The sequence below is a fragment of the Ailuropoda melanoleuca genome, chromosome 13, assembly GCF_002007445.2.
Source record: "Ailuropoda melanoleuca isolate Jingjing chromosome 13, ASM200744v2, whole genome shotgun sequence".
Classification (NCBI taxonomy): domain Eukaryota; kingdom Metazoa; phylum Chordata; class Mammalia; order Carnivora; family Ursidae; genus Ailuropoda; species Ailuropoda melanoleuca.
In genome coordinates this window covers 58200127-58227547 of record NC_048230.1, presented here as the reverse complement: position 1 = coordinate 58227547, position 27421 = coordinate 58200127, and the positions used below count along the sequence as shown (strand labels likewise).

At 56.7% G+C, this 27421-nt stretch overlaps 1 protein-coding gene across 1 annotated transcript in view; it reads right to left on the bottom strand.

Moving 5' to 3' along the window:
- Positions 1 to 27421, bottom strand: part of SULF2 (sulfatase 2) — a 118823-nt gene that overhangs the window by 5141 nt on the left and 86261 nt on the right. Inside the window, 10 exon segments of the mRNA XM_034639864.1 lie at positions 433 to 527; positions 920 to 1016; positions 1127 to 1355; positions 7552 to 7747; positions 9294 to 9423; positions 9897 to 9953; positions 11206 to 11334; positions 14620 to 14795; positions 16433 to 16583; positions 22511 to 22680. Coding sequence (XP_034495755.1) covers positions 433 to 527; positions 920 to 1016; positions 1127 to 1355; positions 7552 to 7747; positions 9294 to 9423; positions 9897 to 9953; positions 11206 to 11334; positions 14620 to 14795; positions 16433 to 16583; positions 22511 to 22680 — 1430 coding nt within the window.

The window sequence follows — 27421 nt, the reverse complement described above, 5'->3', positions numbered from 1 at the left end:
AGCCACGCGTGGTTGCTGGCTGCCATACTGGACAGTGTAGACACAGCCCAGATCCAGCATCGCAGGAGTGTGGCCAGACAGTGACCCCCTCACTGTGGTCCCCTGAGTTGGCCACGTGGACCTTGGCCACACAGGCTATTTCTGGAAGGGCCGTCAGCAGAGGCCCCTTCCCCTCCGGGGAGCCAGCCCCCCACAGCAAGGGCCTGCGGCTGTCAGCAGTACATAAACCAGGCATCTGGCCGGCTCCCCGAGGGTCTGTGCCCAGTGCGGACAACCGGCCTGTGAATCCTTACTGACATTTTGTTCTTCCTCTGAGGGAGATAGGGCTATAACGATAAATGAAAGGGGTCCCGCAGGGGAGGCTGTGTCCCCAGCAGTGGCCCTGCAGGGGCCTTTCCGGGCTGTCCTGGCTACTCTTTGCTGCCCCCTCACCTGATTTTGTGACAATCACATTCCTCAGGCCGCTTTTTCTTCAGGTGACCTCGGACTTCCCGCAGGTTCTTAATTTTGTTCTGCAGGGTTTCGATCTGAGGCAGAGAGCAGGCGAGGAGGCTCTGAACCCTGGGGTGGGGGCTGGGGCAGAAGGGACAGCTTGGGGGTGCCCCCGGCCCCTGCCTGCATTTGTGGCTGCTGAGGGGTCCTGGGTTCCACCTGCCCAAGTGGCCAGGCTCCCGAGGACCAGCCGAGCCCCCCGAGGCCTCGTCTCCCCCAGGCTCGCTGCGAGGACTAACTCTGGCAGGAGCGGCTTGTGAAGCGCGGTCCCGGAGGGGCCAGTCCTTGACTACGCTGTCCCCCCCCCCCGCCTGGAAGTAGCCTGATGCCTGAGGACCCCAGTGGGCCTCTGTCCCTCCCGCCGTGGCTGGTGGCCCTGCCGAGCTCGGGCTGGGGGGACAGTGCTCCCTGCCCAGAACCCTCTCACCTCGTGGTCAATGTGCAGCTTGTGATCCTTCCAGGCCTGCAGGGACTTGTACAGATCCAGGTCACACTGGACCGTGTCATTCTCGAGGATGTAGCACCTGATTGAGAGAAGGGGTCGCATGTGGCTCTAAGGAGCTGAGCGGGGCCCGAGGTGTGGGCCTCCACCACCCCCCGCAAGGCCCCACCTGCCCTCTGCCTGGACTCTCACCGGTGCGTCACTTTAATGGGGTTGGGGGCTGAGTAGTCCGGAAGGCCTCCGGTGCCACTGAAGTCTCCACCGTCCTTGTTGTCTGGGTCCTCGGGGGCCCCCGGCCAGTGCCGCTTGGTAAGGTTGCGAGGCTGGGGTGCGTCGTCCAGGCCTGTGTGGCGCACCCCACCACCCACCTCGATGGCCACTGAGCGGATGGAGCGGTTCCGGGCATAGCTGGTCTTGTACTCTGTGGGCGTCAGCGGGTGGCTGCGTTAGGGGGGCTGGCCGGGCAGCGGACTTTTGCTCCCGAGACTCGAGGGCTCATGAGACCTACCCGCTCAGGAAGCAGGACGTGGACAGACCCCAGTGGGAAGGACCACATGGTGATTCAACTGGGAAAAGTGAAGGCCCAGAGCTAAGGAGGAAGTGGCTGGAGATGACCCCGAGAAAGAGCTATGTGTGGACACATGTGGTCCATCCGTGTGATGGAATGTCTGGCCACAGAGGAACGAGGCCATGTGATCCAGACATGAGAGGTCCCGTGTTGTATGGGTCTATATGTTCAGAATGTCCAGAGGAGATAAAGACATAGAAACCAAAAGCAAGTTAATGGTTGCCATGGGATGGGGAGACAGTAATGGGGTTCCCTTTTGGGGTGATGGAAGGTTCTGGAACTAGAGGTGGTGGATGCACTACACTGTGAATGTAGCACATGCTTCTGAATCGTAGATTTTAAAATTGTAAAAATGGTAAATTCATGGTGTCTGAACTTCGCCTCGATAAAAAAAGAAAAAATGGAATGTGGATAGAAAATCATTAAGTCAGGAGATTAAACGGGTAATCAGAAACTTCCCAACAAACAGAAGTCTAGGACCAGATGGCTTCACAGTTGAGTTCTACCAAACGTTTAAAGAAGAATTAATACCAGTCCTTCTCAAACTCCTCCAAGAAACAGAGGAGGAGGGAACACTTCCAAACTCATTTTTCTAGGTCAGCATGACTCTGATACCATAACCAGACAAGGACACCACCAGAAAAGAAAGTTATAGGCCAGTTTCCCTCATGAACATAGATGCAAAACCCCTCAGCAAAAATATCAGCAAATCGATTTCAGTAACACATTAAAAGGATCAAAGACCATGATAAATTGGGATTTATTCCAGGGATGCAAGGATGGTTCACCGTCTGCCAGTCAAGTTATAGTGTGATACAGCGCATTTAACAAAACATAGATAAAAATCGTAGGATCATCTCAACGGATGCAGGAAAAGCATTTGGCAAAATGCAACATCTGTTTATGATAAAAACTGTCTGATAAGGATGAGGTTAATATCCAAAATAGATAAAAACCTATACAACTCAATAGCAAAAACCCAAACAAACTGATGGAAAAATGGGCAGAGAATCTGAATAGACATTTTTCTAAAGACATCCAGATGGCTGACAGGTACACAGAAGGTGCTCAACAGCAGGGAAACGCACACCAAATCCCAATGAGCTCTCCCCTCACACCTGTTAGGATGGCTGTCATCTAAAACACAAGAAACAGGGGCACCTGGGTGGCTCAGTCGGTTAGGCGTCTGCCTTCGGCTCAGGTCATGATCTCAGGGTCCTGGGATGGAGCCCCTCGTCAGGCTCCCTGCTCAGCGGGGAGTCTGCTTCTCCCTCTCCCTCTGCCCTGCTCGTGCTCGCTCGCTCTCTCAAATAAATAAATAAATAAATAAATAAATAAATAAATAAATAAATAACTAAAATCTTAAAAAACAAAACCAAAAAGACCAACATGGATGGACCTAGGGGGTATATAAAGTGGAACAAGTCAGACAGAGAAAGGCACATACCACCTGATGTCACTTATACGTGGAATCTAAAAATAAACCAAAAGCAAGCAAAAAACCCTGAGCTCACAGATACAGAGAACAGATTGGTAGTTGCCAGAGGCGTGGGGTCGGGATTGGGCGAAATGGGTGAAGGGGCTCAAAAGGTACAAACTTCTATGGAATGAGTGAGTCCGGGGGAAGCCGTGTACGGGATGGTGACTGTAGTTAATAATACCGTGTTGCATATTTGAAAGTTTCTAAAAGAGATCTTTAAATTTTCACAAATAAAAATGTTTTGTCCCTGCATGGTGATGGATGTTAACTATTTATTGTGATCATTTTGCAATGTCTGCAAGTACCGAATCACTATGTTGCATACCCAAAACTAGTATGTTACCTGTCAGTTACACCTCAATAAGAAACAAAGACACTAAAACTACACTCATTTGAATCGCAAAAGGAAAAAGCTAGGTAGCACGTTCTCCTGGAGAGAAAAGGGAGTGGCTTGGGGGAGGGTCTCTTAGTTTCTCTGTCTGAGTGGCCAGCAGTGAGCTGGATGCTCTCCCCAGGGCTGGGCAGTGAGACATGGCTCAGAGGCATTTTTTCCAGGCACTCAGTCGGCTACTAAAAACCGAGGGCATGCAGGCTTAGGCCAGAGCCCAGATTTCTTGCGTCTTCTATACATTAAAAGCCAAATTGGATCAAGTTGCTAACATCTGAGAAAAGCGGGGTGGGTGGTCATGTAGGAGTGCAGACTTCCAGCTTCGGAAGAGAAAACCAGAGGTGCCTGCCTGCACCCGGTAGGCCTGGGCGGGAGCTGACGCCTCTCCTTTAGAGGAGGTCTGTCCTCCTGTTGGCCACAGTCCCCACCCCTCCCTTCTGATTGACAACTCTGCACACGTCACTCAGGTCTGGCCCTGTCGTGCAGCAAGTCAGTAACCCCGCTGTCTCCAGGTGCATCTTTCTGGAGAAGGGCCTGGAGCCCAGCACGGCCCTCGTTTCTGCAGGACTCCCAGTGGCCACCAGGCGGCGCCTGAAGCCCAAGGATGGGACTTGGGTGGGGGAGTGAGGGGTGTGAGGGGTGGGAAGGGGCCTGGGCTGCAGAATCGGCTCTTGCTGCCCCCACTCCTGGGGCAGATGTTTGTATCTTTCAGTTCTCAGACCCCCTCTATCAGAGTCACACGGGCCAAAGGATCTGGGGGCCCAGGTCCAGGAGAGGCACCTCTTAGCCAAACCTTGGGCCAGCTCTCTCCTTGGCTTTTTCCTTCCTGAGTCCGGTCTCCCTGAAGCCACAGTCCCGGGGCCCCTGACGCACACAGTGGGAGCCACTGTCCCTGTGGGGGCGGCTCATACCTGCCCACGAGGGCCGTGAACTAGACCCACCGGGTTCTTGCTGCCCCTTTCATCTTGCTTGCTCGGGAGTCAAGCTTCGGATCTTCCCATCTCCATCCCCCCCAGACATACACCCAAAGGCCCCAGGCTATGGCCTAAGGGCTGAATCTGGGCCCTCTGCCCTGTTTTGTAAATAGGCCACGGACTTTCTCGGAGTCCATGGCTCTTTTCTCGCTCCAGTGACAGAATTGAGAAGTTGAGAGACTGTTTAGCCTGCAAAGCCTCAAATATTTACTCTGGGTTGCCAGCCCCTGTGTGAACCTTCGCCTGGACGTGAAGCCACACTCCTCGCTCTCCTGGTCACCCTCGTGGGCTTTGTTCCCGGGGTCCCAGAGGCGCCCCCGCCAGCCCCACGTCCTGGGAACGGAGGGGCTGCATGACCCCGTGGCCAAGAGTGTGGGCTCTGGAATCTGACTGCTCGGTGCAAATCCCACGCAAATGTGTGACCCCGGACAATTTGGTTAACTGTCGAGCAGCAACGACGGTCCCTGCCCTGCAGGGCTCTTTGCAGGATGACGGGAACAGGACCAGGAACTTCTGCAGCACCTGGAAGCTGGCATCGAGGAGCTGCTCTGTGGTTAGAGGGCACCTGGCCGCTGGGACATCCCTGTGTCCAAGGTCACAGGCGAGGCCTATCCACCTCCCCGGGCCTGGAAAACCCGCTCTCTGGGGCTGGGACCCACAGGGCCTTTGCACTCCCTCTTCCCAGACTGAGAGCACGCACGAGACCTGCTCCTGCCCCACGCTAGGCTCTCACGTAGGCCAACTGCCCTCTCCTCCTGGGCACGCCGCTGCTTTGTTTCCTCCACGAATTTTACACCGACGGAAGGGGTCTTCCCTCTTCGTCAGCTTGCTTACACGGGCCTTTGAGTTGGCTGAAAAGGATGAGCTTGGCAGAGACTAACCGGCTTGTGAGGAAACAACGGGGCCCCCCTGTCGGAAGCGCTGGTGCAGGCAGGGGCCGAGGCGCGGGGGTCAGAGGAGCCTGCCGCTGGACACCCAGTCTCTAATTGGGCCGCCAAGGAGGATCATTCAGCCTCAAGGGACGAAGGGGACTGTGACCCAGGCGATACCATGGGTGACCCCTGAGGACGTTATGCTGAGTGACACAAGCCCATCCCAAGAGGACAAACACGGCATGACTCCACTTACACGAGGTCTCCCGCGCACTGAGCCTCCCCAAGATGGCAGTAAAGGCTGGTGGCCAGGGACAGCTGCAGTCTAACGGGGACAGAGTTTGGGTTTTGCGAGATGTAAGAACTCTGGGGGTGAATGGGGGTGATGGCAGCACAACATGTTGAAGGTGCTTAACGCCGCCGAACGTGCTCTTAAAAGTAGTTCGAGGGGTGCCCAGGGGTTGGTTCACGTCCGACTCTTGGTTTCAGATCAGGCTGTGATCTTGGGGTTGTGGGACTGAGCCCCCCGTTGGGCTCTGCGTTCAGCGAGCCGTCTGCTTGAGACTCTCTCCCTCTGCCTCCCGCTCATGCTCGCTCTCTCTCTCAAATAAATAAATTAAAAAAAAATAGGGGCGCCTGGGTGGCTCAGTTAACTGTCTGCCTTCAGTTCAGGTCATGATCTTGGGGTCCGGGGATCAAGCCCCGCATCGGGCTCCCTGCTCAGCGGGGAGTCTGCCTCTCCCTCTGATCCTGTGCTCGCTCTCACTCACTCTCCCTCTCAAATAAATAAATAGAATCTTTAAAAAAATAAAAATAGTTAGAACGATAAACTTTGTGTGTATTTCACCACCGTGAAGAACAAAAACACCCAGGACTAAAATCTCTAATTAGGCTTTGGTTGTCCTCGGTCAGGGGGCCCGACGAGTGGGCAGCATGGGAAACCGCCCAGCTCTGGAGGGGACACTTCTGGTTTGCTGACCCGGTCTCGCCGAGACCAAGGCCTGGCACCCAGGGGCCTCTGAGCATGTTCCAGGCACAGGGGCATTCGTTCCAGGGGGAGCTGTACCTCTGAATGGGGCCAGGACTTGCCCGGATGACAGGAGTTTTGCAGTCGGATCTAAGGGACTTTGAGTCCACTTTCTCTGCTCGTTGGCTCTCTAACTGTCTGTCCTTCCTCAGCCCCTCGGGGAGCGAGCCAGGAAGTCTTGGACAGCTCCTTCCGTTGGGATGGAGGCTCTTCCCCACTCATCCAAAGTACAGTTGATTCTCATTATTCGAGGTGGTTTTATGTTCTGTAAAGTCACCTGAACACTGAGTTAGCCGACACGGCACCACTGCTCCTAGGGGAAATGTGGGGTTCGGTTCCTGCGAGCCTGCGGTCACAGCATGCTTGACAACTATCAATACAGAAACTTGTTCTCTGTGTTTCTCTTTAAAGGCACCTCATTTAATAGATATTGCTGATCCTTTAACACTGAGCTCCCAGCCGACAGCACGGTGTCCCATGCCTGAAGTAAGCTTATCTAACCCACGTGTCTTCTCCTTGGGGCACATCTCAGCCTTCCCGTGCGTGGGGACACCGCACAGCACGTCAGCACCAGGCTGAACAGGGACATCGCCGGGCAAAAGCACAAAATGCAGGAAACGTGATGCTACACAGACGTGGGAAAGATGCTCGCACGCCGTGGAGAGCTGAAGCTGGGAAGCAGAGCACGGCCTCCTTGGAGCTCAGCTGGGAGGGCAGTGCTGCGAGACTCAGAAATTTCTGCCACTGCACAGCCGCGAACGACTGAGAAAGCACCCTGAGCGCCGACTGGGGGCTAGAGGTAAATCACTGCTAGTAAGACAATCTGCAAAAAACGAGGGTCGACTGCATCAGACGGCTCTCCCTTCCAGTCCCATCCAGAGCCTGACCTCTTCTTCCTTGGGCTGGGCCCAGCACCGAGGCTTCTCCCCAGGTCTCCCCCCCGGCCTCCGACTGGCCTCCTGCTTCTGCTCCCGCCCAAGTGGCAGCTGGAGGATCCCTTGAAAACGCAGATCTGACCTTGGCTCCTCTGCTCAAAACCGGCCGGTGGCTTCTTGCCTCAGAGTAAGGGCCGACGGATAACCCGCGATCCCCGAGGGCCCGGCCCCTCTCCCGCCCTCTCCTCTGCCTCTCCAGCTACTGCCCCGTGCAGTGCTCAGTGCGCTCGCACATTCTCTTCCCGCTTTGTCGCCGCCCTGCCTGCTGCCATGTCCCCGCTCCCAGGACGCTGCCTGGCGCGGGCGACACGCGTCAGTGGGCCCAGAGGATCGCGCCCCTCCTGTCCCGGGCCGCCCAGGCCGCCCCACTTACTCTTCTTGAAGAACTTCTTCCGGCGGCCGGCCAGGCCCAGCTTGTAGTCGCCGCCGTCGCAGGCACACGCCCCGCCGCCCCCCGGCGCGTAGTACTCGGGCACCAGGTTGGAGAGGGCCCTGCCCCCGAGCCGCGCGGGGCCCTTGCACTTGTGCAGCTTCAGCTTTCCCGACACGTCCTCCACACACTGCCACTTCTGCAAGACGTGGCCAGGGCCTCAGGCTCCCGGGCCTCCGCTGGCCCCCTGCACCCCCCTCCGCCCCGGAGCCGTCCCCCTCCTCTGGGGGGGGCCCTCGTGGGGATGCGGGCTCGCCGGGGCTCCTGGAGCCGTCTGCTCAGTGACTGACAGATGGACAGACGGACAGACGCATGTCTGCTGTGGGAGGAGCACAGAGGGGCCCCCGGTGCGGGGGGAGGGGCTCATGGCAGGGAAGGGCATTCCTGGACCTTAGGGCCCCCGCACCGAGGGGTGGCCTGGTCAGCAGGGCCACGACTGTGTCCTGCCCATGGGTGACTGCTCGGACTGAGGTTCTGGAGGCCCCAGGGGCTAGAGACGGATGCCTCCCCAGGGTGTCCAGGCCCGACCCCCACCTCCAGGGCTCTTTTCCTTTGGGGAATGCAAGGTGCTCTGATACTGTTTGCAGATGCTGATGCCTGTCCCCGGCCTGCCCTGGGACTGCCTGACCCCCGGTCTGGGCGGGGCAGAAAGGTGCCAACGGGGGATCTGAACCATCCAGGGGGACGAAGGCCCCTGGCCCAGCCGCTCACTCCTGGTAGCTCAGAGCAGAAATGAGCACCACTCCCGGGATCTCCCCAGCACGCAGTCCGGGAGGGTAGGACTTTCTGCTGGGGACGTTCAGGGCCGTCGCTCCAGGCCCGGGAACCGTGCCCCGCAACAAAGGGAGCAGCAGAACCCCAAACTCTCGTCCGAGGCACAGGCGGGGAGGGGGTCTGGGGGCTTACAAACAAACGGGGGTGAGGGCAGGGCCATGGGGATGGGCCGGTCCTAATTCTGTGTCTAGTGATAAGACCGAGCCGCCTGCACAGAACCCGTGAGAAACCCACCCAAGCCCTGGCTGGGCCTCGGAAGCCACGGGCTGTCGGTGAGAAGCGAGACGGGAAGGCCTGGCTTTACTTGTACTCACGGGTGAGGCGGGTGCCTCCGGGCCCGAGGTCCCCTGGGGAGCTGGCGCACTGAGGCAGGGGTGCACGTCCAGCACCCCTGGGGCCGGGCCACCCTGCCCTCCCCTCCCCTGTCTGGCTCCTCCCCACTTCCAGAGCCCCCTCAGAAAGGCCAAGTGCAGGCTCTTCCTGCTCTAAATACTTTGTAATTTTCTTAACACTTCTCTTGAAATCAGCTCACTTTTAGAAACCTTCTCTATTTAAAAAGGCAACTTCCTATTTCTCCTCTAACCGGAAAGCCAGCCTGGGGCTCCTGGAAAGTGAATTCAGGGGCACTAACGGGGTACCCTGGCAGCAGGTCCAGGAAGGGGGCTGAGCGGGGCCACCCAGGAGCTCAAGCCCCACTCGCCCCGCTTCTCCTCCGATAGGATCACAATCGAAAGGGAGCTGAGGAAGGAGTCGCTTTCTGAGCCTCACCTAGTGTCACCTGGGGGCGCCACACTCAGCAAACCCCCCCCCCCCCCCCCGCTGGCTCTGGGAGGGGACAGCTCCGGGGAGGGGACAGCTCCGGGAGAGAAGGGAGGACAGCAGCCCCCAGGGCTGCGGCCACAGTTCCTCACCTGTCCCAGCTGCTCACACGCCGTCTGGTACTCCGCGCGCTGACACAGGTCTTTCACGCGCTGGTATTTGGGCAGGAAGTTCTCTTCCTGGGCGTCCACCTTGTCACTGTCCCTCTTGTGGAGCAGCTTGCTGTGGGGCAGGGAGTGGGACATGCAGCTGGCCTCCAGGCTCCGTGGGAGCATGCCCCCGCCACGGCGGCCCCCGCGTGGCCCCGGGCACAGTCACCGAGGAGGACGCAGGGCCGGCCTGGCCACATCCTCTGATTGTTAAGAGGCTTAAGACATGGGAATTTTATAAGAACCCTCCCAAGCTGCATGAGTTGGCAATAAATTAGGAAACATTTACGACATTGTGTAGGCAGGAAAACAAGTCTGAGGGGACATGTGGTCTCCAGACGCAAGGTCTGTATCAGCCACAGGAAGAGTGAGCGGCTTCCTTTGTGGCCAGGGGGCTGTGGACACGAATCCCAGCGAGTCCCTCTTGCGAGGGACCACAGTGGCTGTCTCCCTCCTGCCCCCGCCAGCGAGATCTTCAGCACCAGGGTACAGGTGGGGCTTCCTGGGGTGCGCAAGTGGGGGGCCCCTCCAGCACCTGGCACTTACCCTCTCTCCACCAGGAAGGAGTCCCGCCAGACCCTCATCTTCTTTTTCAAGTGAAACCTGGAAAAGCCACACACTTCCACCTTCTCATCAATGTGGGGGCCTCATGCATCCCCCCCCATTCTCCAAGAAGCAGGGACGGTGCCTTGGTTCACAATCAGCACAGACCCAGGGCTCCAGGGGCAGCTGGGGGTGGGGATGGGGTGAAGTGGGCCCGGTGGGTGCTGGGAAGGCTTGGATGCTCACACCCCACGGAGCAGAGCCAGATCTTCCCCAGAGATGAGGGTCTGAAGGCCGACGGGGCGGAAATAGCCCCAGTCAAAGGTTTTGGGGGGAATTTCTTCTTTGATCCTTTGCAGTTGGACTTGTGTAATCTGAGCGTGCATTTCATACAGTTTCCCGTTACTGCTGTTTCCCAGATAGGAGCTCAGGCTGCCGGAGGAAGCTTCCCTCCTGCACCCGACTCCCAGGTGTCCTGGCTCCCAACCCAGCAGCCTTGCTGCCCCAAATGTGCCATTTTGCAGCCGTACAGCTCAGGAAACCTCATAGTCAAAGGGAGGAGGCTCTGTGGAGGTGGTGGGGGAACCTCCGAGCTGCAAGAGGGGCAAGCAGGAGGTCACAACAGCCAGCACTTTGGGGCGGTGAACCCAGTGGGCAGTCCCAGTGCTGGCCACCAGATGTCGCTGCTGCCACGCCTGTCCCCGCCAGACTCCGCTCACCTTCCCACATGCCTAGTTTCTGTTCAAGTCACCATCCCCCTTTCTGCTTGCAGGACACCTAGGATCATGGGCCCATCACACCAGCTGGCATTAAAGCCTTAGAGCACGTGATCAGGAGTGCAGCCCCCAGCCCAGAGTTTGAACGCCCAGAGTCAGCTCCACATTTGCTGAGACCTGTCCGGGATTCAGTTTTCGCATCGGTAAGACGAGATCCCAGGAATGCCTCCCCCACGGGGTCCTGTGACGAGCAACGGGGTACACCGTCTGCCAAGTGCACCCCAAGTGCTTAGAACAAGGAAGTGCCTAGGTAGCGTTCACTGCTGTCGTTGTTGTGACTTTCAGTTCTACAAAGTTTTAGCCCTGAGAGGGTCGTCAACTGGTCCCCTTGGCCATAATCCAGATGGGAGGGGGGAATCTTCGAGGACATTCTTCTTTCCCACGGCAGGTAAGGTTCCCTAGAGCGCCAGCTCCGGAATCTTGGAGACACACCCCCTCTCAGACCCACACGATGTGGTCATGAGTTCACGCCGTTTGGAGAGCCTGGCACCCCTTCCCCCCCGCCCCCCCAGCACCAGCCCTGCTCCCCTGCTCACCGATTCACCGGCCGTTCCGTATCCAGCAGCTTCAGGATGGATTTCCCGTCCATATCTGAGGGGATGTCCAGACCTGCAATGTCCAGGATGGTGGGGGCCAGGTCGATGTTGAGGACGATGTGGGGATTCCTGAGGGGGGGAGAAAAGCACTCGGCCACCTGCGCAGTGATGCCCCAGCCTCGCTGGGGAGAAAGAGTGGCTGGAGGGACAGAGGTCGCCAGGGGATCAGGCCTGGAAGGTGGGGAAGCTGTGATCTTGTCACTCTCCTGCACCTCAGCCCTCATGGCCCCCGTCTGCAGCCCCCATTCAGCTGAGCCCCGAGCCCTCCGCACCCCTCCCCTTCTGTGCCCCCACACATACCAGCAGTGCCCTCCCTGCCTCCCGCTACCTCAACACAGGACACCCCCCTCGAAGAGCCACTCTAGACCCTGGACCTGCCCCCCGCACCTGTCTCTGAACACTGGCCCCTGGCTGTTCTTGCCAGGCTGCTGTCTGGCCTCAGGGCCTTTGCCCTTGCTCTTCCCTCTGCTGGAATGTTCTTCCTCCAGACGCCAGAGTAGCACTCTCCCCCACCCCCTTCATTCTTTGCTCAGTAATTACCAAGGAGGCCGGACTGTGACAGACTTGGGGGCGCCCATGATCCCCGCCCTCCAGTGTTCACACCTTTGTGTGATCCCCTCCGCTGGGCCACACCAATGGGATCTGGCGAAGGCGAGGAGACGACACACGGCGGTTACGTTCTGTGCCATGCAGCTCCGTCTTGCCGGCTGTCCCTGTCTGCTCCCCCCCACCCTTGGCTCTGAAGAAGCGAGCTGCCCTAGATCATCACCCCCGCGAGGATGTGTGGCGACTGTTCGGGGAAGCAGGCTGTGTGACTCCAGGTCCCCTGCTTGCACCTGCACAACCCCGGGAGCGGGGGAGCGGGTCCGTCCCCAGCCCGGCCTCCCGCCCTGCAGCCGAAGCAGATGAGCAAGCTAAGCGGGGCCCCAGCTGCTGAGCCACGGAAACTGTGAGCTGCTGTCACGTGCTCAGTGTGTGACCATTTATCACGCAGCATCGAAGACTATCACAAGGCCCTTCCTGAGGACCCCTCCTCGTGCTCCTGCCCTGCGGCTGCATCGCCCCCATTTACTACATATTTTAGTCGTATATCTGGTTTCTTGTCTGTTGTCTATACAGGGTCTAATAGCAAGGCCGACACTTTCATCTGTCTCGTTCACTTCCTAGCGCTTTTACACTTACGGTATACAGCAGGTGCTCAATAAGTGTTAGCTTAGTGACTTTCGTTATCTCCACCATGCGTCTGTCCCGTCTCTCGTCTCTGCCTGGTGGTGTTCCCAGTGTGGTAGTCAGGGACTTGAGGGGCGTGCCCAATGCAGGGCATGGCCCCCACTGAATGCGTGATGCTGTGTGGGAACTCTCCATCAAGGCGGCCTGGTGTCCCCCACCCCATTCCCTGGGCTGAGGGGCAGGGCCTGGGTCCTAGGGTTTCAGTTGTCTTTGACCCCCTCCTTCTCCCCAGCCCAGCACCTTGCGAACATGGGGCAGGTAGCCAGGCATGCTGGGAGGGGTCCGGTGGGGAGGCTGCGTTGTGGACGGGCTTGAAGGCATGACAACTTGATCTGTCAGGCGGAGGGAGCTGGAGAAGATGGCGGCGTGAGGAGGTGCCAAGTGGACAACTGGCAACCAGCCGCTGAGTTGGCTTGAGGCTGTCCAGCAGTCCTGCTCCCCTGGACTAGATGGGACGGACGGGATTGCTTTTCCCACCCAACATCCACGCCCTGCTCAGTGGGAGTAGTGCCCTGCCTCACTCAGATCCCACCGCCCATCAGGCCGGGTCTGCTTACTCAAGGTCTTCTATCACCCTGGCTACCGTGATTGGTTTGGGGACGGACACATGACCCAAGTTGGGCCGGTGAGAGTCAGCCTCAAGGCTTCTGTTCAAACCAGTGTTTGGTTTCCTAAACTGGATGTCTGCAAGTCATGGTGAGCCTACCACCACGAGAGAAAAGCCTGCCTGAGAATGAAGCCAATTCAGAGGAAACTGGGCTGACAAACAGAAAATGAAAGCTTCCTGATGTTGTTGTGTGACTGCTGGATCCAGCCATGCCTGAAGCCAACATAGTACTGGACTTCCCAGTTACTATAGTTCGTATATTCCTTTTATCTTTCTTTTTGGGAGGGGGGCCTTATCTGGCTTCTGCTTGTAACCAAAGGTATCAAGCCTGACATTAGCACTTTCTTTCTCTTGTCCATGTGGGGTGTGGTTTGGGTCCTATGAAACGGATCAGAGACTCTGAGGCTGACCAAACCCATCATGTCAATGCCTGTAGAGTCTTTAGTGGGTCAAATTCTTTCCATTTACAGTGGTGGCTCAAGGTTTCAGAGAGGCAGGAGGCTGCCTGGCTTAAAACCCAGCTCCTTCCCTGACATACATGACCGCAGACAACCTAACCTCTCTGTGCCTCAATCAACAGGGTCATGGTAGCTTCTGCCCCACAGGGTTGTTGGGATGCTCACGTGACTTACGTGGCTATAAAGGGCTCAGACCCAGGCTGAAGAATGAGCTCCGTAAGCACGCCTATTATCACAGCTCTCCTTACATGGGGACCCCGAGATCCAAGGACGGGGAGGGATTTGTTGAGATCGGCAGGTAGGCAGCGATCAGCCTGGCCTTGAACCCACGCAACCCACCTTCTGGAATTGTTACCAAGCATTCTTTCTAAGGGATGGAAGTCAGGCCAAGTAAGTGTCTTAATAGCAATTTATCTGCATTTCAAAAAACCATTTGAGTTGGTCTCTGTAATGTGCAGTTGATCTGAGGAAGCCGCTGCTATGACACTTGCCTTTCTAGCCTCTCCCTGCCCCAGGGATGGTGTTTGTGCTGCCAGAATGTGGCAGCCCAAAGGTTAGCCCAAGGAGAATGCTGGCCGAGGGCCGCCAGGGTCCTGGAGGACGGATGGGAGGGAGACTGTCTCCCTCTGTGCTGTGGCCTGAGCTGGTCCAGTTGACCTTGGCAGACAAGCCCCGACCGAGCTGGCAGGGTTCCTCCCTGACAGTCGCCCCAAGGATCACCCAGGCCAGACAGAAATCGAGGTGGCCTTCCCACGCGCCCGCGGCGACACACACGTAGCCCAGCTCCCTGGCACGCTGCCCCACCAGAAACAATCTGTTTTCACAGGTGCTAATGGCCCCCCTCTCTCCTTCCCCAGCAGACGACTATAAAATGTGTCAGAACCCACCCCGGGTGACATAATCAGTGTTTCTCTTGGCACCAAGGCTCACCTGCCCAAATCACGTGCTGCCCAGGGGAGTGGCTTGGGGCTACGCGGTGGAACCACCCGCTTCCTGACCAGCCTGGAGGCCTCCCTGGAAACGCGGGGCCCTGGGTGGGGGGGTGGGTGACGCACTTACAGCGAGCCGGCCTCCACGTTGGGGCCCCTCACGTAGAATGGGACCCTGATGTCAAACTCGTACGGCATGGACTTGCCCTTCACCAGGCCGAACTGGCCGATGTGGTAGCCATGGTCGGCAGTATACACGATGTACGTGTTGTCCAGCTCGCCCGTCTCAACCAGCATGTTGTAGATCTGAAACGCAGGCGAGGCGGTGAGGGGGCGGGGCAGGGCTGCGGCACCCTGCACCCTCGGGCCCATCCCTTCTCAGCTTCGGGTCTTTGCTGCGTCTCACTGCTGGGGTCGGCGGGGGGTGGGGGGACCCTGGGACTAACGCATTTCTAACTGCAATGACTGCAGCCTCCCCACCTCCTGTCGCTTCCTGCCCCCCCTTCTTCGCAGCGTGTCTCCCCTTCTAGCTCTTTGGCGTGTTTGTGGCTCCTCGGGCCCCTGAATTAGATTGGGAGCTCGACGAGGGCAGGAGCTTTCATCCCGTGTTCTCTGCTGCAGTCTCATGGCCCTGGCGCTCAGCCAATGCTGCTGGATGGATGGATGGATGGATGAACGGATGGATGAACGGATGGATGGATGATGGATGGATGAATGAATGAATGGATGGGTGAATGGATGGATGATGGATGGATGAATGAATGGATGGGTGAATGGATGGATGGATGATGGATGGGTGGATGGGTGAATGAATGGATGGATGGATGGATGGATGGGTGAATGAATGAATGAATGAGTGAATGAATGAGTGAATGAAGGTACGCCGTGGCCTGGGGCAGGTGTTAGTGGTCTACAACAGCGCTGTCCCACAGAACTTCCCGCGGAGCTGGCGAGGTACCAGAGCCGTCTGAGAGGGTGGCCCCAGTCGCATGGGGCTACTGAGTGTCTGCACGTGGCTAGTGCGACCATGACACTGAATTTTAAACTGTATGGATTTTAATTAAATTTATGTATGTATGTCTGTATTCAGATTTTATTTATTTATTTGAGAGAGAGAGAGAGAGAGAACGAATGGTGGGGAGGGGCAGAGGGAGAGAGAGGGATAAGCCGACTCCCCCCTGAGCAGGGAGCCTGTTGCAGGGCTTGAACCCAGGAACCGGCGATCATGACCTGAGCCAAAGGCAGACGCTTAACCGACTCAGCCATCCAGGTGCCTCATGGATTTTAATTAGTTGGTTAAGCGTCTGACTCTTGATCTCGGGGTCGTGAGTTCAAGCCCCATGTTGGGCTATATGCTGGATGATTTTTAAATAACCACGGATAAATAAAAAATGTATATACCACACGATGGAATATTATTCAGCCATAAAAAGAAAGATGTGTGCTACACATGGATGAATCTTGAAATTGTGGTGCCGAGTGAAAGAAGTGAGACACAAAAGACCACATGTCCGTGATTCCACTTTGAGGAAGCGCTCAGAAGACGCAGGTCCACGGACACACAAAGCAGGCTAAGTGGCTGCCTAAGGACAGAGGCGGAGGCGGTTGGGGGGTGATGGCGGGGGGCCATGGGGCTCGTGTCCGGGCTAATGAGCACGTTCTAAAGTTGACTGTGCCGATCACACAGCTCTGCAGTAGATTAAAGCCACTGGGCTCTGCCTGTGTGAATAACAGTTTGCGGACTGTATCTCAGCAGAGCTGCTCACAGCGTACGAACGGGACAGGCCCAGCAGTAAGCGTCAGGAAGGCAGAGGCTGTGTGGGGACCGCTCAAGGCCACTTCCCCGGGGCTGTCACACCGCCTGTTCACCCTGCCTCAATTTCCCTTCCTCTGCGGCCCACGGTGCTCGGGGCCCAGGGGAGGGTGGGGGGAGGGTGGCCTACCGTCTCCATGGAGTCGTCCACGGACATGAGGGTCTGCAGGCGCTTCCGCTGCAGCATGTTGGTGAACTCCATGTGGATGGGCTTCATGGGCCCCGTGTAGCGCATGATCCAGTGCTTGTCGGGGTTGGGCGCGTAGTTGTAGCTTGGCGTGCTGCGGGAGCACACGCACCCAGCTCAGGCCGGGTGTGGGCACAGCCCTAGCCTCCCCAAATCCCCAGTCCCCTAGCCCCCAGGTCCCCAGCCCTCCAGATCCCCAGTCCCCTAGCCTCCCAGAGTCCCCAGGTCCCTAGGTCCCTAGAACCCCCAGCTCCCCAAATCCCCAGTCCCCTAGCCTCCCAGGTCCCCAGCCCTCCAGTTACCCGAATCCCCAGTCCCTTAGCCTCCCAGGTCTCCAGCCCTCCAGATCCCGGAATCCCCAGTCCCCTAGCCCCCAGGTCCCCCAGCTCCCCAAATCCCCAGTCCCCTAGCCTCCCAGATCCCCAAATCCCTAGACCCCTAGCCCCCAGGTCCCTAGGCCCCCAGACCCCCCCCCAGCTCTCCAAATCCCGTCCCCTAGCCTCCCAGGTTCCCAGCCCTCCAGGTCTCCAGTTCCCCAAATCCCTAGTCCCCTAGTCCCCAGGTCTCCAGGTCCCTAGGCCCCCAGGTCCCCAGACTCCCCAGCTCCCCAAATTCCCTGTCCCCTAGCCTCCCAGGTTCCCAGCCCTCCAGCTCCCCAGACCCCACAGCTCTCCAAATCCCCAGTCCCTTAGCCTCCCAGGTTCCCAGCCCTCCAGACCTCCAGGCCTCCAGGCCTCCAGTTACCCAAATCCCCAGTTCCTTAGCCTCCCAGGTCTCCAGCCCTCCAGGCCTCCAGCTCCCCAAATCCCCAGTCCCCTAGCCCCCAGGTCCCCCAGCTCCCCAAATCCCCAGTCCCCCAAGTCCCTAGCCCCCCATGCCTTGGGGGGCAGCCTCCTGCACCACGAGAGGGCCCATCTGGGGAAGTCGTGGCAGCACACCAGGGCCTCTGCTAAAACTTACGGTCAGCGTTTCTCCAGTGCACGGTGTGTGCAGGAGGACCGGGGGTCACCCAGCCTTAAGTGACCTGGAGCCGCACAGTGAGAACGTCAGCCCCTCCGGTTCAGCTCCTCCAGCCCGCCCACGACATCAGGCCCCAGTCTCAGTCTGGGGTGAGTCCCCTAACACCTCCCTGGAATTCACCATGCTCTCTCTCTTAAGAAGGGGAGAGGCTCAAGTCCAGAGCCTCCGGCAGGCACTGCCCCCCACTTGAATTTCTCAGCCTCAGGGTGATTTTTCAGTTACCTCGGGCAAGGAAGGGTTACTGTGGTTAAAGCACGACTACAAGAGCTTCCTTTTGCAATAGATTTTGGTTAAAAATAAAAAAGAAAGAAAAAGGACATTGGCTAAAAAGTCAGATCAATAACAGTCATGGACGCAGGGCTGAAAACATGAGGATGGCGCTCGAATATATGTTTGTCACAATCACTCTTCCCATTCGTTCTCATCTCCCAGTTACTGAAGAGGAAACAGAGGGTCAGGGAAGTTCGGGGACCTGCCCGCAGGCTCACGGAGCTGGCGGTGGAGCCGGGGGACTCCGTGACTTCTGCCGTGGGGTCCCCCGTGATGACTCATGATACTGAACAAATCACCAGAACCTCTGATTTCTACGGAGCACCGACCATGTTCACGCACTGGGCACAGCTCGGGGGTTCACCTCTGCCCATCTCACTACCACTCAGCGCCCTGGGAGCACGTGCCACGTTTCCTGCCCCAGCGAACACACTGAGGCCCAGCAAGGGGCTGACGTGCCAAAGGCAGAGCTGGGCTTTGAACTCCAGGAGCGGATAGGGTCGCCCAGTGCCACCATAACTGCCTCCCTGACGTGCAGGCCTGTCTGGAGACCCTCCCGTCCATATGTGCTTGGCCATAAGTTTGGCCAAGACACTCCTGCTGGAGGATGGAGCAGCTGAAACACACAGGTTAATGTGGTTCATGGTTCTGGAAGCTTCCAGGTGATTCTAGTCATCTAGTACTCTGTCCCAAACCAGGAGCACTTCTGGTCGCCTCAGCTCACGCCAGGCCCTGGGATCTGAGCTCTGGCACACCCCACCAACGTGCGGGGTATCCTGGGTGGGGTACACCGCCGATAGGAAGTGCCCTATTAACCCCACAAAATGTGGCATCCCTCATGCTGGTCTGGTTCCCCTCAGATCTGACCTCCTCCCCAGTCAAAGCTTTAAAGAAAGCTTGCGAAGTTTCCACTGCCTGAAGACAAAAGGCTCTTCAAAATGGCTATGAAGAGAGCAAGGGGTGGCGAGCAGGGATGAGGGCAGGAAGTTCCCGAACGCCTCACCTGCCCCACCAGGCCCTCCGCAGCCCCTCTGATATCAGGGTATCAGTGCGTTCGGGGCGAGGGGATGATGCTGCAGCCTTGGACAGCCTGACAGTTATGGAGACCGTTGCTACGTGGAGTGGGGGTGAGTCACAAGCCTTGAGATTCCTTCTGGACTTTGCTTTGAGTCCCTGGCTGGTCTCCCGCCGCTAAAGCCCGCCGCTAAATCCAGCCCAGCCCGGCCCCCACCTCCACCTCCTTTGATTAAGACCAAGGCCTGGCTCTCCTGTGGGCCGGCTTAGGGCCTGACCGCCCCGTAGAACATTCCTAGGAACAAACTCCCCTCCCCCACTGAGGACCTGGCAGGGGGCTGCTGGGGGCAGGGGCTGCACAGACTTGCCCTCGGAACCATTTGGCGGCATGGGAAAATTGTTCTCGGAGGCCCAAGGGGCTGGATTCCAGGATGCAATTTTGAGCAATCATCCCTGAATCTATTAGATTCTATTAAGCTGGTGTCTGCCCTCGAGAACAGCGAGGGGTGGGTTTGTCAGGAGTCTGCATGGAAGGATTCCCGAAGCCCTTTCTTGGAGACCTCTTTCGGAGCAGGGTCTCAGAGCCGGGAGGCTGCAGGGCCTGGGGACCGTCTCCAGGCCAGTGCCGGCTTGCTGGTCACCCGCAGGAGGCTGGCCTCCTCCAGGAAGGAGGTCCCATTTTCACAAGAATCCAGATGCTTGCTGAACAAAGAGGGAAAAGCCTCACCTCCTTAAGAATCTAAGGAATGTGGGGTGTGTTCACCGTGGGGCCTGAAGGGAGCATCCCCTCCCCTCTGCTGTGGGCGGAGCACGTGCCCTCCAGCCCCTCACTGGGCCTCTGGAGCGGGGGTGGGGTGGGGTGGGGGTGTGTGTGTGTGTGTGTGTGTGTGTGTGTGTGTGTTTGAGGAGTGAGGACCCTGACACCCACCGTGGCCAGGCTGTCAGCACCGCTGGGCTCCTATGGGTTGTGCAAGGCCCTTGAACCCACGATCAGACGCCACACCTCAAAGGGAGCTCTGGGGGCTGGTGGGGGTTGGGGTGTCTCTGTGAGTCTATGAATGCTTCTGTGTGTACATGTCTGCGTGTTTGCGTGTTTGCGTGTGTCTGGGTGTAGAGCTGTGTTTATATGCCCGTGTGTGTCTGTGTCTTTGTGTGTCTATGTAATCTGCGTGTACCTGTCTGTGTCTGTGTGCGTATCCGTGCATCTGTGAGGGTATCTGTGTCTATGTATGTGTGTACATGTTTGTGTGTGCATTTGTGTACCTTTGTGTGTGTCTGGGTATCTATGTGTGTATCTATTTGTATCTTTGTACATTTGTGTGCGCTTGTGTTCATGTGTCTCTGCGTGTATCTGTTTGCACCCTTGTGTGTGTGCACGAGGTGTGTGGGGCAGGGAGCGGGATGGGGTCCCGGGCAGGTGGAGTGGCAGCGTTTGCGAGGGCCCACGAGGCCCACGTCAAGAACGGGACACCAGAGGGGCGCCTGGGTGGCACAGCGGTTGAGCGTCTGCCTTCGGCTCAGGGCGTGATCCCGGCGTAATGGGATCGAGCCCCACATCAGGCTCCTCCGCTATGAGCCTGCTTCTTCCTCTCCCACTCCCCCTGCTTGTGTTCCCTCTCTCGCTGGCTGTCTCTATCTCTGTCAGATAAATAAATAACTAAATCTTTAAAAAAAAAAAAAAAAAGAATGGGACACCAGGCTTGACTGGGTGGCAGTCTCACCGGAGCCTCTGGATCGAAAGATCTGGAACTCTGATCCACCGGCAGAACCCTGTCCTCCCCTTTCCCCCCCTTGAATGTCATAATTAAATATCCCAGCTGCAGAAGTTTCTCGTTTTTGGTTTTGTTTTGGAAATGATTATACCCCAGAGATAGGAGAGCCTTCCAAACACACCCCTAATAAGGCGATGGGGGTGCTCTGGGTAAGTAATAGCAGGCGTTACTCACGTTCAATTTCTATAATTTTCATTTCAAAGGGAAAATAAATGAGCAGGCAATGTCAAACAATCTCATGAAACTCTAGGGCTGCTGGGGAGGAGGGATGCCAGCACCGCTTTTAAAGGAGAAGCTGCAGAAGCGAAGCGGACCTGCCCCCTGCCCCCTGCCCCCCGCGGCTCCCGAGGTGGGACTGAGCTGCCCATGCTGCCCACAGGCCTTGCGGGAGCCGCTGGTGGGGGTGCAGGTGGGTGGGGGCAGCCCCAGCGGCAGAGTGGGCTGGGGGGGGGCGGGCAGGCAAGTCAGGTGTGAAGAGAGGCAGTGTTGCCGGCTGGGGAGCGAGGGGGCGCCGCGGCCCCTGGAATGCGGTTCACCATCTGTCCAATCTCCTCCCCAAAGACCAGGGGATCAGGAGGTGAGCACACCCCCTCACCCTCCCCGAGCCACTCGGGGCGCTGTCAGAAAGTAATTACAGCAAGGGGACGCGGAGGGCAGCACAGTGTGATTATAATGACAATTAAACACCCGGAACATTCAGGCGGATTCCAAATTGCCCTGTCCTTGTCGCCCCAATGTCACAGCGAGGGCTGCTGTGTAGCACTGCTAAGTGGGAGGTGGCTGGAGGCAGGGAGAGAGAACTTTCCAGAAAGATTCACTAGCCAGCTGGAGGAAGGAGGACTGGAGGGGTGGGCAGAGAGATGGGAGGTGTGGCTGGGGGCACGATCTGAATCTGCCTCTGCCATTTACTGGCTGCGAGTTACTTTGCCTTTCTGTGCCTCGGTCTCCTCATCTGTGGAATGGGAATGCCAGGTGTGGTAGGCAGGTTCCACGATAGCTCTCCATGGCCCCCCCACCCCCTTCTGGGCATTCGCATCCCGTGTCACCCCTCTCACACTGGCAGCAATGGTCTGTGCGACCAAGAGAATAAAGCACAGGGATGGTGTGTCACTTTCAGATTAGGGCACAAAAGACTCCAGCTTCCATCTCAACCTCTCTCGGTCTATCCCCAATCCATTCCTCCATCTTAGATCATTTGCTCTGGAGGAAGCCAGCGGGCTGCCATGCGGTGAGGACACCTGAGCAACCCTCCGGAGAGGCTGGCCGGTCAGGGAGCCGCCTTGCGAGTGAGCCCGGGGCGAGCCGCAGGTGACTGCGGCCCTGGCCGACACCTGGATTAGAACCTCAGGAGATCCTGTGCTAGAACTTTCCAGACAGGCAACTCCCAGGTGCCTGACTCACACACACTGTGACCTAATACACGTTTGTGTTTTTAGCTGCTCAATGTCAGGGTAACTTGTCATGCAGGAATGGATAAATAGTACTTCGAGGGTTGTGAATATTCAGGGATTTGGTGCAACGTAAGGACTCAGCACGGAGCCTGCCATGTGGTCAACAGCTCAGGAAAGGCTGCTGAATATATCCACGGTCTGATGAAGCTACGGACCCCGTTTCAAACAAATGATTTGAAATGCATAAAATAAAATACACAGGATCACAAAGGAAACCCATTATACTGCAATGCCATTCCACGCACAGACCTCCTGGGGGGACGACGAGGGTCCCAACTTAACCACACTTGCTGCCTCTTTGGTCCATCAGCCAGGCTGGCTGGATTTGCGTCTGGTATCCCCACAGGTGAGCAATGCATTCCTGGGTTCTTTGAACCAGGAGGATTTGAGACAAAGCACAGCTCTGTCATGGTCATGCCATTACCATCCTGAAGCCCGACCCCCCCCACCCCAACGCCACCCAGTGGCTCTGCGGGCAGGGTGCCGAAGCTTACATGTGCTGGGACGCGTTGGGGAACAGGCTTGAGTATTGGGGGGCGGAGTCTTCGGGGCCGTGGGGGGCCGCATGGCTGATGACCATCAGGACGGGCCGGTGTGGGTACATCTTCTTGGACGTGCGGAAGAAGCTCACGCTGTCATTGGTGATGAGGTCTGTCAGGTAGTCCTGGGAGGCAAGGAGAGACGGGAGGACTTGTGAGGAGCTGGGGCACCACAGTGACCCAGGCAGACAATCCCTGCCCCCCCGGGGCCGATCGTCCAGCGGTAGAAAGACAATCAATGAGCAAGGAAATGGTGCTAATGGAGGAAAAATAAGCAGAAGGGCTTGGGGGGATGGGGGAGAAGTTATGATTTGTCATTCCTTTATCATGGATGTTAAAATAATACTAGCTCACACTTTTGAGTGCCCATGGTATGCCAGGAGTAGTTCTGTGTTTGCTTATATCAGTTCATTTAATTCTTACATAACCATAGAAAGTAGGTGTGATGAGAATTCCTGTTTTCCAGAACAAGAGATTAAGGCACAGGGAAGTTAAGCGAATGGCTTAATGTCACACAGCTGGTAAATATTGCAGCCAGGCTTCCTAAGTCTTGGTTCCTAGACCTGAAGTCTTTCTAAGGTTCTGGAAATACCGCTGAACAGAGTGGGGCCATCCCTGTATTCCTGGAGTGCTGTGCTGGGGGCAGGGGCAGCTGACCATGCAAACCCACAATCGAGACAGTGACAGTGTGGACAGATGAAGGAAATAAGCTGTGACGAGGAGCTGGAGTGGGGGCATACTTTAGCTGGGGCAGTCAGGGAGGGCCTCCCTGAGGAGGTGACATTGGGACTGAGTCTTGAGTAATGAGGAGCTTGGCATGGGACTGATCTTTATGACTGGGGTTCACCCTCAGCTGCCTATCAGGATCCTCGGGGAGCTTTGCTGAGGTGTGAGCCTACTCCCAGAGACGGTTTAATTGGTCTGTGGTGCTCCCCAGGCACTGGGCTTCTTGAAAGTTCCTATGGGTTCCGATGTGCAGCCAGCACTGAAAATCCCTGATCTAGAAGAAGGGTTCCAGGCAGAGAGAATGAGAGCTGCAGGGCCTCTGAGGCAGGAAATGAGCCTCTGCTATGTGTTTGAGGAATGTCAGCAGGAAGGAGTGGCATAAACAGAGGCAAGCAGGGGGTTCCGAGAGGTGAGAGACGCTTAGACACCGGGCAGGATGAGAGAGGAGCTGGAGGAAGAGGACTGGGTAGAAACCGAGGGCTTTAAAAGCTCAGCTAAGAACCTGAGATTTGCCTAAACTCTTCCTGGACTTGGTAAAAATCTTTAGCTGCTAATCTCTCATGACAGTAACGAGTTCCTGAAATTTACCTTCTGCTCCCTGGGAAGCAGCTCTGTCCAAAATGATCACTTTCAAAATGAGGTATTATTTTCGAGAAGAAAAATTCACGGAGCGGCTACAGCTTCTACCCTGAAGTGAACTGTAGGATGTGCCCATGCTTCCAAAACACGCCTTCAGGGACACTTGAACACTGCACTGGATGCCCAAGGATGGCCACTGCAGCTGTGTTTATAAAGTGAAGTGTATCGCAGTGACCAGCCACAGGGACATGACTAACGAGTTTATGCTGCTTTCATAGTAGGCAGGGTTGTGCAGACATGACAGGGAAGCAGGTCTGTAGTTACCGTGGTGGAAAGTTGTCCGAGATCACACTGTTAAGGGAAAGAATGAGCTACTCTCAAACCAGGAAGATCCCACCTTTTTTTTGGGGGGGGGGAGGCAGGGCATAGAGGACACGCCAAACCCCTAACTCCATCTGCTTTTGAGCACCAAGGAAGAATCTAGGACAGATATCAGCGTGCGAACTGGGTTCTGGGATAAGGGGAAACAAAGGGAGAAAGCCACTTGCTACTTTGTATCCGTTTCCTGGGACACTTTTTATGCTTACTTTTGGGGAGTGAAAAAAGGTTTTCTACGGGGATTCTGTAGAACTTATTACACAAAAATAACATTATAGGTCGCCTAAATCACAGAGCCAGTGCTACAGTCGTGGAGCATGACCTGAAGGGGCCGGGAAAATGACGGAGGGAACTGTGGACGGGGCCGTGAGCACAGTGGGAAGCCACGGGGGGGCTGCCGCGCTCCGTCATAACCCCATCCTCACTGCTTGATATTGGAACTACGTGCCTACTTGGCTGTGATTAAACATGTTTTTTAAAAAGCCACCATGAACATCCCTTCCCAGGAGAGACATACAAGGTGATGATACGACATCCGGAAAAGAACACACTCGAGCCGCCTGGACCAACACGGACCAACCTTACCGGCCTGACCCTGTGTGAGATACGACACTTGTATATACAGGCGAACACCACACAAAACGTTACATATTGTTTGCGATATCTGCACATGGGATCGTAGAATGGAAGCCTCCACGGCGGTCAGCAGGAGGCTGGTTACCGCCCTGGTGGGGGTGCGGCAGGCCAGCAAAGGGGGCCCAGGAGGGAGACACGGGGGCTTCTATGGCCCGTGATATTGCAGGTTCAGAAACGTGTGTGGTGTGATGACCGGGTCTGCCTCTCCAGGCTGGCAGGGGGTTTCAAGTGCGAGGAGATGAAATGCCCTTGACACGGTGCCCTGCACGCAGCCAGCTCCTGATAAGTCGGCTGACATTGGCTGTCTTGGTGGCGGGGCAGATCGTCTGCATATCCGAGAGCACTCACCCTCCTGGGTCCTCCTCAAAGCCACTCCGACAGCAACTAAGGCTCTGCCGACCTCCGCTGGCTGCGGCATCTGGCACTCTGCACCCCCACCCCCCCAACCGTCCATGCGGATGGAAGGGGACACTGCCTTTACTCCACGGGTGGGCGGTGTGACCAGGCTGGCCCATGAGGACACGCCATCTCTCTGGCCATGATACTTGAGCATGAAGACATCAGGGTGAGGGGTAAGGGGACCCGGGCCGGGGTGGCGGTGGCACTGTCCAGTCATTGAGCAGATTCAATAGACAGGATGTGTCCATTGGCTGCATGTGGGGGAGGGGGAGCAGCCACAACACCCACCCCCAAGCCCTGCCACCTGGTTTCTGGTTTGGGTGAAGGGTACAGAGATGGGGGGTCCAGGAGAGAGAAAATGTCAGGGCAAAGGCAGGAGGGCTAAGTTCTGGACAAGCTGAGCTAGGTGCCTGCAGTCAGCCAGGAAGGAGTCAGGGATGCGGTTGTTCACAGGAAGGGTGAGACAGGGGAGGGGACCAAGCAGGCTAAAAGGTGAATTTTCCAGAACCTGGAGATCAGCTGATGGATTATGAGGAACTCCCCTCTCTGCCCCCCCTTCAGCCCTGCACCAGGCCCGTTCCCGGTCTCCTAGGTGAGGGGCTAGACTTCCCCTGGCGCACTCCAGGCTGCGCTGGTGAGTGGGTGGTGATGCCAGCTTCTGGGACTTCGCTCCTAACTGGAGCTTAGCAGCTATAGCGGTGTCCTGCCTCCCCTCTCCATTGTGACCTCTGATTGACTTTGATCAGTAAACCAAGAGGAACCCAGTCCATCTGCAGAGACTGCTAGCCTGCGGCTCGGGGCAAAAGCGTCCATTTCCCCCAGATGGTCATTTAGTCGAGGAAGCGTGTGGGGGGTGGGGCGTGCTCCTGGGGAGCTCGGTGACAGGACAGGCTGCCCGTCTCATGCCCTACCTCGTTCTCCAGGCTTGGCCTTTGCCACTGTTTCTCATTTACGGACTCACTTAACAAATACTCATTGAGTGTCTGTTCCCAGGGTTCCAGGCTTCCCGTTAAGGGCTTGGGATGTGGTCACAAGGTCCCCATCCCCATGGTAATCACAGTCTTGTGCAGGGTGTAGAAAAGCATTCGTAAGAAGGCAGGGGACTTGGGAAGGACAGGAAGTTTTTACTCGCTTAGGATTACCTCTGGCTGCTAGGGGTGGGTGACAGAGACTGTAAGGACAAGAGAGGGGACCACAGCTGGCATGATGGGAAGCTCCTCTTCTTGCCTGGACCTGGGTGCCCAGAGAAACCTGTCCCATAGGTGCCCCCTGGAAGCCTGGGGTTCTAACTCTTGTCTGAACTTGGGTGAGATAAGCCAGCTCACCCCAAATTTCTCAGGGCATCCCGCCAAACTGGAGTCTCCTGGCTCCAGGACTAGTTAAATTTCCTGCTTGGGAAGCCCACATGAGCTGCTTTAGGGCTGTGCCTTGAGAACGATGGCTTTGCTCCTGAGACCTGGTTTGAGGGCAGGGAGAGGGGGCAGGGAAGGGAGGTTGCCCCCTCTACCCAGGGGGCAGCCCTGAAGCCCACCTCTTGATACTCTCTTCACTTGGCAAGTCAACCTGGAACAGAGGGTCTCCTTTTCTGAGCCATTGGCTCCCTGGGCAGGAAGTCTTAATTTTTAGTCTGAATCCTAGTGCTGATCCCGCCCCCGTGGAAGCTTCTACCCCAGTTTGTGTTCAGAAGGACTCACATCCATTTAAGTAGCAATTATATTTCATGAAGCTGAGGGCTCTGGAGTCAGAAATGCTAGGTTCACACCCCAGCTTTATGACCTATCTGTGGGCCAACCACTCACCTTTCTGCACCTCAGTCTGTGTATCTAAAAAATGGGCCCGATAACAGTCCCTTCTTCAGATGGTGGTGTGAGCACTTGACGAATAAAGCACTCAGCAAGGAGCCCGGCACTGAGAAAACGCACAGTGAACACTGGCTCTGATTATTGTCACATGTTTGCTCAACTGACCTTCACGGCAACTCTGAGAAGTGGACTTCGTGCCCATTTGACAGATGGGGAAACTGAGGTCACAAAACTAACAAGCAATGCACTCAGAGCGAGACCTCAGGCCTTTGTATTTTTTGTCTGGTCCATTGCTTTTCCCCCCACAAACAAAATTATTAACGAGTCTATGGTGGTTTGCACTACG